We start from the raw sequence: 18,242 nt of genomic DNA, 5'->3' as shown, positions 1-18,242 counted from the left end.
TTGCTTATGTTATTTCAGTTTCATATTAAAAATAGATTGGTCGTATTCAATACAATGGAAAAATCTAGCAGCGATTACTTTATGGTTTATGTTCCATTTTTATAACACCAAAATTCGGTTTTTTACTTTCATTTCAAATAAGTAAATTCGTAAAATAGTTTGGTTATGCTGATACTTGGTTTATATTAGAAGAGGTCAGTGTAATATCTGTTGTACAACAACATTTTTTTTTAAGATTTGATATATGATAGTGAAAGACTTGAGTCATGTATTTACAGGAGAAAGAAGGTTTCGGCATAGGCCTTCGGGAAGGATCGCAAATGAGATGGGAACCCCTGCCCGAAACCCTCCTATCACGGTAAGGCATATTTACTAATGTCGAATTGTATTATTTCGTATTATATTAAACAAGACTTCGTCGCTTGAGTACTGCGAGTGCTTATGTGTGTGTAACATGATGGCCTTAGTGGTTCTTTGTGTTTAGTGTGAATAATTCATTAGATTGAAAAATCATACCAAACTGCGGAAAATGTAAACTGTTTACTTAACATATGCTAGCTCAACCGACCCAATACATGAAAACTCATTTTCTTTCTTTAAATTGATTTATATTAACGGCTTAAGAACTCTATATAAACAGTTTTAGGTTGCATAACGGCTTCCGTATACGTCCTTAGCTTGCAAAAGTACTTTTAAATGGCAATAGCGTAAACAAATACAACTTTTGACTTTACATTGATTAATTCAAGAATCTAATGGTTACTCGCGCTTTTAATAGGGCTTATTATCACTAAAAGCGATATAAGGGTTTATCTTGTGTCATTTAGACGCCGCTAATGTGCTGAGAAGAATTAAGGTTATAAAGCTTTAGGGTGGTTACGCGTTATTGGGTGGAAACAACAGCCAACGACGCCTTGTATTAACATTTAATTTTCTCGCAGTGAATTTCAGTAAAATTACTTTTATTTTTGTCAAAATAAATACGGCTAATAATTGCTTTCAATAATTTTAATAACAGTCAATAACTTTATATTTCACTGGTACAATTTAAAAAAAAATTTCTTCTGTTATAAAACGCATACATTTTATTCAAAATTTGCGCTAAGTGGGGTTTGTATAGTTTTACTGATTTATTGGCAGCCATTAAAGCGCTTTATTCTGTTGTTGTGCACCTATAATAGAACTGACGGCTTCATAAAATTGTGCCGAAATTGAGCTTGCTGCTTTAAGCCAGCACGCCATTTTGTAACGTTTACGTTTGACACTTTAGGATAAATAATCAGATTGGCTCTAAAGCTCTTATAAAGAAGATTTGTCTTGCTTAGGTAGTAAAAATTAAAAAAGGAATTTTACATTATATGATTATAATAGCCTAACCTACGTTACGCAAACATGCTCTCTGATCAAAAATCACAGTCCAAAAATCAAGGTTTGCCAAAGAGCGAAGGGAGGTAGCAAATATTAGGTGCAAACAGTAGAATCCGGAGATAGAAAGATATATAGAATCCGGAATATTACGCGGCTTTCGAATAGTATATCACAAAGAACGATATTAAGAAAAGAACTGCCACACCGAAATGAGACTAGGCTGACACATCTGTCACATGCACCCAGAAAGAGAGGGCTCGTACAGCCACTTCGTGAATGCTGGAGAACGGCCAGCGATGACGAGGCAGACCAAGAATAAGGTAGTGGTATTATACTATTATTTGAAAAGTCATATTCGCCATCTTGGATTTAGAAATAAGTGCTATATTCCTAATGCGCACCCCCAAATACCTCGAAAACGATCCCCAACTTGCCATTACTTGAACAATCGTGCCCGCCATCTTGGATTTAGAAATGAGTGCCATATTCGTAATGAGCACCCCCAAATACCTCGAAAATGATGCCCATATTGCATTTATTTCAAAAGTCGTGTCCGCCATCTTGGATTTAGAAATAAATGCCATATTCGTGATGAGCACCTCGAATACCTCGAAAACGATTCCCATATTGCATTTATTTGAAAAGACGTGTCCGCCATCTTGGATTTAGAAATGAGAAAAGTCATGTCCGCCTTCGTGTATTCAGATGCCATCAAATGCCATTTCCATAAGGATTACCAAAAATAAATTTTTGAAAATTCCTGTCACTTGACGTTGTCGATCAACAGTAACGATCGACAAAATCGAGCATATCTGTAGGCACCTGATCGACAGTAACGATCGACAAAATCGAGCAAATCTGTAGGCACCTCTAACTTAACGATGAGTTAAGTAAGATACAATTTCCCCACTTTTGAGGGAAATGTTATTCCATGGCATCATTATTTGTATATTTGTGTGCGTGCCGACGAGCGGAAATACAAGTTACTTACGCCTACATGAATTTGATTTTTGCCTCACTTGTGATAGTTCGTTTTTTATGAAACTATCATTCTATGCGTTATTATTCTAAGATTAAACCTATACTTTAATATGAAATTCATAGAGAGGCTTTAGTTGACCTACTTTAAGAGGTGACAATAACTTTACAGATAAGACAACTGCTATAAATAAAGTAATTAATAGTTATTTTTTATGCAAGGCTGCAAAGTTGTTGTTTCACGCGAGAGCTTAAGACACGAGACGCAAAATAACTTTGCTGCCGAGCGAAACACACAACTTTTCACCTCACTATAACGAGGAAAATGGTAGATGAAAGAAAAACAGTTAACTATAATAACAAATCCGTTTTTTTTTCATCGAAAGAAAAGGTTGGGTGCATCACATTGTGTCGACAAGTTCGAATTTCAAAAAACTTCCTACTTAACAGATTTCTAATAAGAAAAAATGACTTTCCGAGCTAGTGAGGTGAAAACTATTTTTAACAAAGTGATGTTTATTTTTAAGTAAGTACAAAATGTTGTACTCAAGAAGTTCTTCGAAACTGTATAAGGGACCGGCCTGCTATTGCGCCAAATCGCGAGTTGTGTTGAACAATGACAAGCTAATTTAAAAAAACACAATATTGAAATAAAATATTTACTTATCTAATTATTTATATTTACCGCAGTTTGGTGTCGGTTTGGTTCAGTACATAGTTAGATCTAGTGATAATTAGTAAGTAGTGTATTGATATTATTTTTGCATGCTACCGAGTAGAGATGTGGATAATCATGACGGCAACCTTCTCGTGCCCATTATGGATTTCGGGTTTGTATTTAATTTGTTGTTATAGACCATTTAAATGAGGTATCACGGTCTTGTTCTCATTCGTACATTACTGTTTCTACTAAGTGCTAATACGGCCTGGTTAATACCGTGGACCATTAATACAAGAGGACTGCTAATCGCGATACACGGCGTAGTCCGATATTTGGAATAGAATAGAAGCCATTAATTACATAACGCCACAACATAATAATACACAGTTAGAAGTTAGTAGATGTCATGTGTGCGGCTGTGGCGTATGTAAAAGGATCTACTCAGCTAATGTCAGCGCCGGGAAAAGGCTGTGACGCTGATTTTCAGTGGACCCTAAAACCGAGTGAGTACCGGACGTGTGTGTCGCATATAAACTAAAATTAAATAACGTATATATTTCTGTAATGTAGTATTTAGTACCTATTGGAACACCAGATGTTGCGACGAGTACCAAATAGCTTTTTTACCGACTTTAAAAAAGAAGGAGGTTCTTAATTGTACTGTATTTTTTTTGTGTGTATGTTACGATCATAGATTTAGTATATCCATAGATTGGCCCTGAAGTATTGGAGACGAGACCAAAACAAAAATACATCTGTGTGTGTATAATGTGCAAGATAAATAGTGTTGCGCCATCCACTGATTTGAACTTTAATATCGATTAACATATTACACCGGCATTTCACTTCGTCGTATTCACCAAAATGTCTTGTCCCAAAACGCCGAGACGTAAATAACTAATTAATTAATGATTCAATACAAAATTAAGAAAGCTACTATCACCTTCTGGCAGTGCGATAGGATGGTAGGTAAACAATGGGGACTTTCACTCAAGATAACACTACAAAACGGTGATAAGACCCATGATCAGCTACGGCGCGATAGTATGGTGGCCACGAACCAAGCTGACGACCGACACGCAACCGACAAGCTGGACAAATTGTAAAGACTAGCCTGCATAGCGACGATTATCTGCATGAGGACAACTCCAACGGCGGCCCTCGAAGCGATGCTGGACCTGCGACCGCTCCCACTGTTCATTAGACAGGACGTGACGTCAGCAGCAGTGCGTCTAAACAGAACCGGCCTTTGGAAGCACATAAGGATCCCTCGTACAGAAATTCTTTATAAGACTGTTTGTTTTGTGTTTTTGTTTTGTGAAAGAGGCGCCGCTGCTGGAGGCGGCTGTGGATAGAATCCAAAAACAATACATCTTTGACAAAAAATACAAGATACAACTGTTTGAAGATCCCAACGAAGGACTGAACCCCAGGGAGGTCCGCGTCTTCACTGATGGATCGAAAACAAATTCAGGAGCAGGTACTGGGGTATTCTTAGAATTCCTCAATATCAGGATATCAACGCCGCTTGGCGACCACAACATAGTATTCCAGGCTGAATGCATGGGCATCAAGTTGGCGGCAGAAGCAGTCATAGCGAGAAGAGTAAAGAATCACTCCATTCGAATACTCTCCGACATCATGTCAGTACTTCAAGCACTGAACAGCTATGACATAAACTCAGGGCTCATTTATGAATGCCATCAAGCACTCATGGAGGTATGTATACAAAACCACGTAACTCTACAGTGGATTATAGGACACAGCGGCTCACGTGACAATGACGCAGCAGAAAAATGAACTAGCCAGAAAAAGGTCGGAGACAGACGCTGTCGGACCAGAACCCCTAGTGTCACTCCCCTACCAATGGTCCAGAACAACTATACACAAAGGTACAAAATCTTCACATAATAACACATGGACCACTCTTACGGTTTGTAGACAGGCGAGGGAAGCACTCCCAACGCTCAATGCCAGCCTATCTCGGATATTAATTAAACACAAAAGGCAAGAGCTTCGCACTCTAACTGCCGCCTTCAACTACGCTATTAAAAGAAATTTTCGTTTTAATGTAGACAAAAAATAATGCACTAATGCAATATTAATTAAATATAAAGTACTAAAACCAGAAATTTCTGGTTCAATAATATTAAGCAAGCCACGCCTTTGCCTTTCTTTTTTTCAGTTAATGACATCTCGATAACATATTATCGATTGCGTCAATCTCTATGAAAGTGGGGTTATGAATTTCAGAAATTCACGTATTAGATATAATTTTTAATTGAATTCGTATACATTTGGATTATTAATGCACTTGAATGGTATAATTTTACAGATATATTTATGTAAAGAACTTTTGTGGTAGTGCTTTTAGACAGCTAAAAATTTAAATAGTGCTTATATGTGAAATGTACAATTCTGCGAGTTTTCCTTTTTAGATGAGTAACATCCGGGCACTGAACACTTTACCATGACTAATAAACGTCCGTTTAACACTATTTCACATTTTAAAACCAATTATTTCTCAAAAATAAACGAAATTTGTTTCATTGTCAGCTGACCTTAGGTTCATACAGGCTCATAGCGTATAATGAAGTCTCGTCTACACATCTCGCTCTAACATACGTGTATACTAACTTTAACTGCCTCCGTGGCCGAACGGTTACCATGCCGGACTGCCATGCAGAGGTCCTGGGTTCGATTCCCAGGCCGGGAGAAATATGTGTATGGCCTACATTTATTTCTCGTGAATTTGGGTGTAATTTGTGGTTGTCTATGTGTGTGTCCATGGCACCCGCGACACAGGGTTTCCCTAGTGCGGGGCTATGTTGAGTGTGTGCGTTATTATTATTATATTATTATTACTAACGCTCTTTCACTTGCGTTGCCAATCTATGGGTACCTATATACTAAATCTATAGTTAAGCTATTACTCCGGCGCTATTTCTATTGGTGTGTCGATTTTGATGATACATTTTTTTTGTTAAAAAGAGGGTATTGGGCCCCTTTAAATTTGACTTTTAAGGGTAGCAAATTAGGGGATAAATCAGATTTATTGGGTTTCAACCACTTTCCGTTAGCCGTTTTCAATAAAACTTGGGAAATAGACGTAATGCCACGAACTTTTGAAATTGGTTTTTTTGTAATGTAATGTAAACTAATAAAAAAATGTAACTAATTTGTTTTACACTGACGAGCTGCAATTGATCAAAACTACACTAATTTCTAGTGATAACAAACAAACCAACTAAATGGCGCTTTTTGTAACTTATGTCGCTCTCGCGCAAATCGCACACTGTCGTGCTAGCCCTACTGACTTCTGAAATTTCATATTAAAGAGGAATTAATTGATATCCACTGCCGTTTACATAATATAAACCAGGGTTGTTGCTGATGCAGGTTTTCTACACATCAGCAACCGCTGGTAGTTTGATCTTAACATCAGCGGAAGTTGACGCGGATGCTGATTTTAGGTATTTAGAAAAACTTGAAATATGTACATCCTTATTGAACATATACATGAAAAAGCTTTCTATTTTCTTTGTTATTGTAATAAAATATTATTTCAATAATTTTATGACATTTATTAACAAAAGAATCAAAACAAGATTGATTACTAGCATGATCGTTGTGGAATTTCATCATAGTTTTATGTTAAAAATTTACAAACAAAAACTGAGCTGCTTTTTCGGCTCACTGAAACGGACGGCGTCTGTTTCTGGAAGGTTTGTAAAGCATGCCTTTTAGGTCATGTCATGACCCGAACATCCGCAATGAATATCAGCGTCGATGAATGCGGATGCTGATATTTTAACTTACGAAGATTATCCGCGGATGCGGATGCGGTTCCTGATATTCGCAATAATCTTAATATAAACCACTTCTAGGCTATTGATCACAGCCATCTAGATATAGTTACGTTCTGTAGTATAAAGATTAGCAGTCTTTTTGAGTCATTTGTCCATATTAATACTAATGTTTGGAGACATTCTTGTTAAAACTTTTGTATGAAAACAAGACCGTGACATACCACGATAAGCTAGTCTGCGTCTTAGGTAGAGCGCGACGGGGGGAGACATCAACTTTTGCGTTCCACTCTATCATTAAACTGTCACAATTTTGATATGCCAAGAGAAACAGTTGTAGGTATCTATTCGGTGACCCCTGACGGACTTGTTTTTAACATTGGCTTTGACAATTTCGTATAATTCTTCAATGAATGAAATGTAAAAAATTAAAATACTACTGCTAACGCCAGAGTGACAGAACTCAGCGATAAGATTGGTCCTTCCTTCGCCGTTAGCTACTATACGATCACACTATAGTAAACGTTATAGTACCACTCAATCAACAAGCTTTAGTTTCTTGGTTAAATTATAGCGTGAAATAGTTAGCGCATGGTTAAATAAACACTTTTGTTTTAGAGAATTCCAACCTACGTAGAAGTAGCAATCATTGTCATGTGTGTTAATTTATTCATTGTTTGTCCATATTATGAGAAAACGTAATGAATTAACAAAAAAATTATAATTGGTGTAGTTAGAAGCTTAACGCAATGCGCATTGACGACACTAATATTAAATATTATTGGGCTAGGCTTACGGTTCAGGTGCAATATTGGCTACGAAACAAAGTGACAGTTGCACGATGTTTGCAGCCGTAAGTTAAGCGAAATAAGTGTGCCGGAGATCCGCATCTTGGCGCCAAGCATGGAGCGCGGGCTGGACGAATCGCCGCCATCACGTCGTCACTCCGGCCACTCGCCGTCCTCGGATACAATCTCAGATGATGACGATGACACCTCCGAACACGAAAGCGCGTTTAGTATGGAGTCTACCGAAAGGTGTAGTGATTTGACTCGAACAGAACTTATACCTGCCTGACAAACAAATGTTGCTACTAAAAGCCTATGTACATAGCATGTACATGGCGTATTTTTTATGTGCTGGCGACGTTTAACGCGCGTTTACTGCACCATAAAAGCTCATCATGAACGTATTGCATACGTTACTAAGTTACTGGCTGCGACTGTATCGCGTTAACGCGCGTCATCTGCGCATCGTCCATCCGTAAAAAATCTCTACGCCGTGTGCATAGCCTCTAAGATAACACGGAATATATTTGTGTCAGTATTATTATAATTATGATGTTATCCAGTGGAAACCTGAACCAATTTACGCAATATTCAGTTACAATTATCAAATCGTTATTTTATGTACAGAAAACAATCTCGATTATCATAATAATATAATAAACGTCAGTATAAGTTCTGTTCAATAAATGTCGTCGCTTGCGATGGGCTTCGCTATGTAACGAATTTTTCAATATCACTCCTCGTATCTTTCTTACTCGTTTCTATGGCACGTCGTTGCAGCTTTTTTCGTCTTATTCTATATTGATAATAAATATGACCATTGGACACGTAAGTACATGTATAGTTAATATTGCATATGGTATTACCTAGGCTAGGGACAAATACAGCAAAAACCCCACGGCAGAATTAGCCAACCAAACGACAAGTTAAGATCGATTCATCCGAAGAACAGAGTCCAATGTGATTATATAGCGAAAAGAGAATAAGTACGATACATAATAATTTCATTATTCAAACTAAGGCCTACGTAAAGGTGTTTTGAGAATTTATATATCTTGTTTCGTTTTGGAAATTATAAAATTGAACAATAGTCGATCTGACATTCACAGCGAAGAAGAACGAACGAAATGTACTATGTCCTGAGAATAAGTAGCCTTGCACATAGACCTTTATTCTACGGATGTGTCGAGATACTTGCGAATTTTGGGCAAAGTAAAAGCCGTTTTTTTCTACATGATTTGCTCCCAGTGTATGACTTAAGTCTTTAAGTTTACTTTTAAGATTAAGATCTCGCATGTATATTGTGAACTATTTATGATAAGAGAAATGGTGCTAAAACTTCAATGCTAATTTCTTACCAAATTGAGAACACAAAAATTGTTGTTTGTTACACAAAAATCATTGGCTACACATGACAATAAGCTTAATAAATTGGTCAATATTTTGCATGAACTTAACAGAATATTTTTGTAGGCAGTGAAAAAACATGGTGTATTTTTTTAATGTACAAGGAAAGGTATGGTTGCATGCTTAATCGACTATTTAGTCTGTGAGGCGTATAAATGGGTTGATGATGATGATGAGGATGATGATATGGGAAGAAGAAAAATAATTAGCGTGATTTTAAAAGTGTTGTTATTCACATTAACGCATCCTCAAAAAGAGTTCAGCAGTTTATTCACATATTTCTCTTGTTTTTATTTATAAAATCATAAATAATGACATGTGAAAGCGAATGATTTCGCATTACATCATAAAGGTGTATTCACAATAATAAATGCCTTACAGCAAAGACGTGACAGTGTTAGAAGAACAAGACGACTCGATGTTCAAGCAGCAGAAGTCGGTCATAATTCACCTTGTCTACGCCATTTGGTTCGCAGTTCTCGCGCATACAGATATCGTCTGCTATATTATGGTCTTTATAAATCAGGTCAGTGAGTTTTTATTTGTACTTACTTAGCTGTTCTTTAATTTATTATTCGAACTTACATGAGTACACTAGTTAATCGTCTTTAAACATTCTCTTAATATATCTATACCTCCAATGAACACTACGCGGCCATTGGTCATTTTCTGTTTTTATTTTGTTTATTATTTCACAAAATGTGTTCTTTTGTTCTTTTTTTCGAATTTTGTTTTTTTTTCACGAAATTCGGTGTGTACAATATAGTAAATAAATAAAGCTGTTTACATTAATAACAGAAATTGACCCAAAATTAAGTTGGCGTAGTATTAATTGGAGGTATCGATATGGAACTGGTATGCCTGTACTTAATAAATCTGCTACTAACAAGCCTTCTACGCATTAGCTACATATCTATAACTATCTAAAATACTGGCCTATCTCAAAAAAAAACCTAATACACCGGGACGATGATTTAAAAAACTAGGTCGGTTCTGTCGCTCATAGCCAACGACTTGTGCAGTTGATAATTGTAGACGTATTGTTTTAATCAACGGAACTATTTCGATTTGTATCACTATTCTTCAAAAGCAGGAATATGCTAGTTACCTTACATCTGCCTGTTACGGAGATGCTGTCCTGGCTCACAACTATAAGACGCATATGTATTGTGGCCGTAATATTCCGTCGTACAGATAGAAATGTCATTATTATTAAATTAGGAAGGTTATACGAGAAATACAACACTATCTTGTACGGGGCTATATTCTGGCCACATAAATTTGCTTAATTGTGACCTAGCACCACCTTGCGCTTTATCACAATGCACTAAAAAACGTATGGGCAAGTAATGAGCTCTAGTTCGCGTTCTTTAATTAATAAATTTGTTTATTCTTGACTAAAATAGAATCCAGAATTCGAATCGAAATAATAATTTACTGTATTTATTTCAGATACAATCCGCTACTATCCTGTCAATTCCTCTACCATTAATGGTGTTCTTATGGGGAACACTTACGATACCGCGGCCTTCGAAAACTTTCTGGGTCACTCTTATTGCCTATACTGAGGTAAGATTCTTTTATGATTATCTATGCGTTTCTTACAGATTTTTGTACTATAATAGCTTTAGACGGCTTTTTTGCCGTCAGCGCCACCTGTGAGAAACTCGTGTACTTTCTTCACTCAGTTGAGTACTTTTACAGCTACCAGAAGTTAACGAGAGGTGTCACACTGTATTAATTTGTTTATTGAAAATCATGTTTTACTACCATGATATTCATGTATTTTCTTTTCATATATTATTGATATAAAGGTCGAACAACATAGAGAAAAATTCCGTCGGTCCGAATTGGTATGAAACCAGTGTTTATTGCTATGCCAAAGCCACAAATATATGGATGTCATGGTGGTAAAATATCATGATGTTCAATGGATTATATATATTATATGCGAATATAATATCTATAATCCATTTTTCGTCAATCGTTTATGTCAGCACATGAAAAACATGTAACCGCGACATGTATTATGTTAAATAAATGCAATTGTCTGTGTATTGCAGGTAATCGTCCTAATAAAGAGCATGTTCCAATTCGAGATCCTACCGTGGAACCAGAAAGTGATTCCGGCAAACATGCCCTTCACTGCTCCGCGAATCATCGGCATCGAGAGGAAGTCTAATTATGCGCTTTATGATCTGCTATTGCTGCTTATCATTTTCCTTCATAGGTATGGAAAATTAATTATCCGTTACAAGCTGAGCGGTGAGGATTCCAAGCAAAATAGGTGCTACGTCGAATTACAGAAATAACCAGTTTATTCCGTACCAATCACTTATTGCGACCTGTCAGATAAATTCTGCGACCTTTGAATTTTGCCGTCCAGTTCCAAATCCCATGAGGCGGAATAGGGTATCGGATTGAAGTCTTATCGCAGATGGCCTTTCCTAAAAGGATGTATGATGATTATCAATCCTTCACATTGACCAATGAGATAATTCTTGCCATTGTGGTGAAAGCATTTGCCGTAAACTGAAGCACCTTTCGTGCACCACAAACACTGTAGTGTATGCCATTGATATGACAAGAAAAAAAAACCGACGAGATCTTTCTTTGAGTCAAGTGTTCAGACAAAATACATTACAAAGAACGAGAACGCATAAATGTCCTTATGTTTCAAAATCCCTTAGAAAATGAGATAACACGTTCTTATTTTTAGGAAACCTAATAACTTGTTTCATAGGAAATTCTTCGAAATTCTGAATCGCAGTCAGCCGTGACCATGGGCCTAGAGCCCAAAACGTTGCTTTCTTTGAAAAAACAAATATACGCAATTTACATCCGAAAAGATATTTTAATTTCTTTTTATAACATCAAGTGACGAGACGAAAAAGTCGTGCGCCTGATGGTGGAAGCTACCCGCCTGACCATAACAGTTGCAGTGCCACTCAGAGCTTTAATTTGCAAAGATCTGAGGGGCACTACCACTGCGCACGTCTCCCTGAGACATAAGTTGGCAAGTCCCATGTGCGTGTAATTTCACCAGCACTGTTACCCTTCAAAACCGGAGCAGTAATGTGCTGGGCGGCAGAAATGGGTAAGGTGGCAGTACTACTCTGGACGAACTCTTTCACAAGGAGCTCTAATGCTACTAACTTCCTAAATGTGATAACAATTCTAATAAAGCTTACATTCAAACTACAACAAACTCAATGAAAATATGTACAACTGACGAGACGAACAAGTCGTGAGCCTGGTGCTAAACGAGAGTCTATCCATAACAGTTGCAGTGCCGCTCAGAGTGCTTTTTTATATGAGATATTATTGTAACGTCTTATCGTGCAACTCGAGCACAGGCGACCCAAAAAAGACGCAGCAGTTACTTCTGAAGCCACTTGTGGATTTTAACTCCCGACTACTTTTCGGGCACTGAAAGAAATTCGTCATGTACTGTATCGTCGAATGGGTAGACCGCACAGATACGCATTCTATCTGCTAGGTTTTCTTCGCAACGGCCTAGACCATTCCAAAGATGCTTTAGCGCCTCTTACACTGTATGATCTCTGTTTTAGCGTAGGATATTTTTCACGCAACGTATTTAAATAAGGAACACACCTTTGACTGAATAGTCACTGGCTTCCCATTCAACTCCGCAGGAATGTTCATACTGTTTTCATTCTCTATAATATTCTGCACAACCGTATGTCTCCTCTCTGGGTATCTGAAAAACCGATTCAGCTATCTCAGGTCTCAGGATAAGTCTTGTTACTCTCACGTTATGTCCCAGTTATCTTCTCCATCCTTCAATTCCGGTTTTTATTCTCACTCCTTCACTGTTCATGCGCTCAGACTTTGGAATGCACTTCCCATTACTGTTCATGATAGTAAATCCATAGCAATTTTCAAAATGAGAGTTAAGAAGCACTATTTAACGGCAGTTCCATCCATTTTGTAGATATTATAGTACGAAACATGTATATACCTAAGTATTTATATAGTTTTAATAATTAATGTTTTTGATATTGTTTTTTTTATTATTACATAATTTTTGTTTTGTTGTGCACGTAAACCCGTTATTGTAATTATTGTCTCCTGTATTTCGGTCTGCAGAAAGAAATTTCTGTTAGAAATAAGCTGACCTTTTGTTTGTGTTTTCCTCGTTACTTAATATGCTTTTGTTTTTTCTGTACAATAAATAATAAAATTCCGTCACGAATCAAGGAACACAATGTCTATCGTCAATTAAATTTTATAGTCTCTTTAATTTGTGTCCTGAAATTTTTCACATTATTTTCACATATTATTCAGGTTCATGCTAAAATCTCTGGGCCTATGGAAAGAAACGTCTCCTGACATCGAATTACGTGTAGATAAGGAATACGATTTACAACCCGATGATATACAAAACTTAGTCGTTGGCCGCAGAGCTGAGGTTGGCAAGAAGTACATCAAACTGAACGACCGCAGTGGACCGTGAGTGTGCTATTTTTTTTTATAACTACGCCTTACATTCTTTGACTCTTTACACAAAATAACCATTGTAATCAAGTTTGTTTTTAAATTTCTTTTTCTGCTCACATCTCATTAAAACCTTCAACTAGTTCAAGGTGAACTGAGACATGTTATATTCCTATCCTGCTATAAACACATTATCCACATTTGTATAAGTTCTCGGTGTCCCTGTAGGGTAGAGAATTCGACAAAGCATCGCTTGGCAAACAACACCGCTTAAGTCATTTCGAGAAATTGTAAAAGTAAACGAAAATACTGAGTAATTTAAATATTATATATTTTTTAAGTTATTGTTATTTGTAGGTGCTCTATTTATGAATAACAAATTAATTGTATGTGTTGGTATACTTTTTTTAATTTGAAAAGGCCCGAAACGCACGGGCGTTTATATCGGCCTTGTTGGTATTCTATTATTGATATTGACGGTTTAATTTTAATGTACCTAACGTTTAAAAATAAAAATCGCAATTTTTTTACTTTAGCGGTGTTTTCCTGAAGCGACAAAATTCTATAGTTAAAATTGGATAGAGTTATGGCAGAACAGATAGTTCAATGTGTAGTGTACGGATCAGACAGTCGTCACCCGCTCGTGGACCGCCTGTACCACGTGGCGATGACGATCGTCGCGGCTATACACGAGCTGAACACGACGCGCTCCGACCCGCAAGTGATACGTCTGGTGCAGCAGCGGCTGCAGGAACGATCGCCACGGTTGCCTTATACCCGGTGGCATTTGTCCACACAACTGCGGCGCATTGCCACGGATCCGCGTCATTGGCCTGCACGCCGGTCATACCCATCCGTTCAACTGCGGAGTTCGACCCTGCAATTGCGGCAATCATCGTCAGACGGCTCGAGTGAACTGTGCAACTCCTGCATTACGGACCCATTGTGCACTTTTGCGCGTATACGTCACCGCCTACATCACCGATCGGAAATGAACATGCTCCACGAATATATTCAAATGTATGATATGTTATGTTCTCTTTGTTAGTGATCAAGTACATTCATTTTTACTTTTTTCATCGTTATCTGCTAGAATTTTCATAGTATACACTAGCACTAAGCTGATAGATTTTAAATACATACTTTATTAAATAAATCTAAAAGCAACATCAATGTGCAAATACGGTTTTAGTTAGAGCTCATTCTGTAATGAATACGTAAGTAGCATCGTTGGTAATAACTAGTTTTATAGTTAGTTTTTATTATTGATTAATACATTTAGTTTACTCATTATATCTAGATAAAATTAGTGACACTTGATCACGGTTTTTAACAATCCCGTGACAGCGTATGTATAGGTACTAATCAAAATTAACCTTTGTATTTTATAGAAGTAGATAATATTAAAAAAGAATTTGAATCCCGTAGGATAGTCTCAGTCCCGGTATTTGCAGGATTGAAATTTTCTGATCCCACGGGATCCGGGCATTTTCTGGATCCCGCAGAAGGCTGAAAGACTTCGAGAAAAAAGGCATGTCATCAAACTACAAGTTTGTGAAGGGCTAAAATTCAAAGTAAGAAAGGATATTATTAAGTTCTTTATTGAGATCAATCACAATAAGGTAAATTTAAGTATTATTTTGGAAGTACCTGACTGCGCAAAAAGTTAAAGTATTGATAGTTTCGTCCGCTAATGCTCCTGATCTTACAAACTCTCAGGGCGCATTTATTCGACACGAACTTCATCGTGGTCACGCCGCGCAGCGACCGCGTGCATCTAACTGTCATGGCAAAGTACGCTCTATTTATTTAGCTTTTACGTTTTAACTTAAATGAGCATCCCTGACGCGCGCGGGCGAGGCTGGCTTGTCTTTGGTCTACGCGGAGACCTTCCACCCTGGGAATAACTGTTATTGTGCTTCATAGGTAAACTGAAGATATGAACCTTTTAGTCCACACATATCATAATAGTACTTTCCTTAGCTGAACTACAAGGTTTCTACCTCTAATACCTAAATAGGTTGATAAATAAATCTTCCAAATATTTAGATTTGGCACAAATTTTATATTTTGTCGGTAAATGCACATACAAGTCTTTAATGTTCTATCGTTTTAAAGATCGATTTACTTAAGCTACATTTCACTATCTGTGAATTTTCCACCTTCAAACACTACAGCCACACAACATCAACTCTTGCAAAGTTAATATACATAATCATAAGAGCCTATGCACACGGCGTATTTTTTTACGCTGACGACACGCGTTAACGCGATTCAAGCGCGCCGATCAACACATTTCATCTTCTTATGCGCTATGCCGCATATACCGCGAGATCCCGCTCATTTTACGTGCGGGATCAATCCCGCAAAATTGGTGCGGAATCCCAATAGTTCGAGATCGTAATCAATCCCGCAAAATTAGTGCGGAATCCCAGTAGTTCGAGATCCCAATATTCCGATATTCAATTCCTTACTAAGTACAATATCGACTTCTCTCTGACTCTGACTTTACCTACTTTGATTACTTCTTCACTAATTGTACCTTCTTCGCTACTTTGTCGAAGTTTTCGTCTTGTAAAAGCTTAAAAAGGCTTAATGTGTGGTAATTATTGTTCGTACTATCACTTGATATTATAAAAAATATTCTAGGGACGAGGATACTGGCGACGTGGACAACGAAACGCCATCAAGTAGCCGACCACACAGTAAATCAGGTGTTAGGTCTAATAACGTCGAGATACCCAGTGGTAGCGGATTGCAAGACGTCAAAGGAAATATGAGAAAAAAGGATGGCCCAAACGAAAATAAAGACGGAGAACCATCCAAGTCCGTAGAAACTGACGATGATCATTACGAGTAAGTGTTCAACTTTGCTACATTGAATAGTATATTGTGTTCTTTTTATGATATCAAGTGACGGGACGAACAAGTCGTGCGCCTGAAGGTAAGCTACGCGACTGTCCATAACAGTGCAGCTCCACAGCAGCAGTGCCACTCAGAGCTGTAAATCGCAAAGATCTGAGGGGCACTGCCACTGCGCCCGTCACCCTGAGACTTATGTCTCCATACGCCTGTAATTTCACCAGCACCCTTACCCTTCAAAACTGGAACGCAGTAATGCTGACATTACTGCTTGGCGGCGGAAATATGTAAGGTAGCAATACTTCCCTGATTATTTTAGACAGGGTCCGATAATTATCTTGGTAAATATACCTGAATATTTGTAAAATTTTTGGAACTACAATATGCTACACTACAAATTTTCTAGGGTGATCCCTGTGACACTTCACAAAATTCTACATAATATAACCTTGTAACGTCCACTAATTTACGTATTTTATAAACTATTTTTAAAAGTCTAAGCAAATACATAAAATTAAAGTAAAAGTAACACCAAATTAGTGAGAAATGAGCTGAGATGCTATTTTTTTTTTTCAAAATTAATTTATCTTTACGACAACGAACAAAGGTTACTTCATTAGACTGCATTTGCTAGACATGAGGTATATCGATAAAAAGTTTTCGAGAATTTAATGAATAAATATAGTGCGTACACGAGTTTAATCTATTAGGTAATTAGTTATATGATATTAATGTTTTTAATCTACATTATGAGTTGTTTTTAAAATATCAATTGAAATGGCATTTGAATGTAGTTGTGTATTTTATGCCTTCAATGCAATAGAAAACACTTCGTACATCTATGCAACAGGTAGGAGGGGTCCAGGGGTAGAGGGGTTGTTTCTCGCGATCACTATAAACATAGCACGGAACAATAAAAAATACGTGGCACATACAAGCTGTCAGCGCTCGTAATTAATTAAATTGACACATATGTGTGTACATGTCAAGATCTAAGTCAAAAGTGTTCTTGAACAATTTCATCGATTTTAGGACGCTATAATTGGTTGTATATGCAATTATTATTGTTCACCTATCACTGGGGATGGCTACTGAATCATAAACAAAGACTGCATTTACAATTAATTTGTTTCTTCTCCGGTACCTACTCCATAGAAATATCGTATCGGATATCAAAAATAAAATAAATATTATTTTACACAGTTCATAGGAATTAATTATTTTAAAAACTCAATTTTTTTTAACCGTAATATTATATACAAGGTGTAATATTATATATGAGAGAACCTTTGTTTCAAAAATGAATTAAACCAAAAATCTATCGACTTTACCTCATTCCTATGACGAAGTGTCACAGGGATCATCCTAGAAAATTTATAGTATACTGCAAGCAATGTTGTGCCATGCCTTTTTTTTAATATTAATACCTTTGCCTTCGCGTTTAGCCAATGAAAGGGTTGGGAAAGCAGATTTACAGATTATGAAAGGGGTACGGAAATGGAATGAAAAAGGATATGGCAGGTAGAGTAGCTATTAAGGTATATACATATTAAAGCTTAATATTATTATTTTCGATTAATAAGGTCACTATATTATAAACATCTTTGTTACATGAATACAATATATGGAGGTTATGGAGGTGGGAATGGGATACTGATTTCCAAGAGTTCGGATATGAAAGTATCGTGGTCATTTGAGGGACAGGAAAAAAAGATATGGTTTAGATCCCCATAGGCCCGCATAAGCATGCAGGGTCATTGTATCAGACGTATTCAAACGTGTCAAATATCAATCTCAAAAAAAGTCACTAACCAAATAGTTTTCCCAAATATTTTTCTTGCCAAAAATTAAAGAGACAAAACTATGATTCAGCATGGATAATTGTAATAATAATTCGGAACCCTGATATTAGTT

At 37.0% G+C, this 18,242-nt stretch overlaps 1 protein-coding gene across 9 annotated transcripts in view; it reads left to right on the top strand.

Annotated features, from left to right (window-relative positions):
• The window catches only part of LOC113237226 (piezo-type mechanosensitive ion channel component), a 111,191-nt gene that overhangs the window by 72,046 nt on the left and 20,903 nt on the right, over positions 1-18,242 (top strand). For 8 of the 9 annotated variants that reach the window (XM_026473641.1, XM_026473616.1, XM_026473588.1 and 5 more), the window contains 8 exons: positions 279-358; positions 3,126-3,176; positions 7,665-7,850; positions 9,390-9,534; positions 10,461-10,577; positions 11,072-11,238; positions 13,317-13,481; positions 16,116-16,322. In XM_026473641.1, coding sequence (XP_026329426.1) covers positions 279-358; positions 3,126-3,176; positions 7,665-7,850; positions 9,390-9,534; positions 10,461-10,577; positions 11,072-11,238; positions 13,317-13,481; positions 16,116-16,322 — 1,118 coding nt within the window. The remainder of the gene's footprint in view (positions 1-278; positions 359-3,125; positions 3,177-7,664; positions 7,851-9,389; positions 9,535-10,460; positions 10,578-11,071; positions 11,239-13,316; positions 13,482-16,115; positions 16,323-18,242) is intronic. The other variant, XM_026473649.1, reaches the window with a different exon arrangement.

Source organism: Hyposmocoma kahamanoa, unplaced genomic scaffold, assembly GCF_003589595.1.
Source record: "Hyposmocoma kahamanoa isolate Upper Pololo Valley unplaced genomic scaffold, ASM358959v1 102, whole genome shotgun sequence".
NCBI lineage: Eukaryota > Metazoa > Arthropoda > Insecta > Lepidoptera > Cosmopterigidae > Hyposmocoma > Hyposmocoma kahamanoa.
The sequence above is the reverse complement of the archived record's forward strand: the minus strand, read 5'-3'. Positions and strand labels throughout refer to the sequence as shown.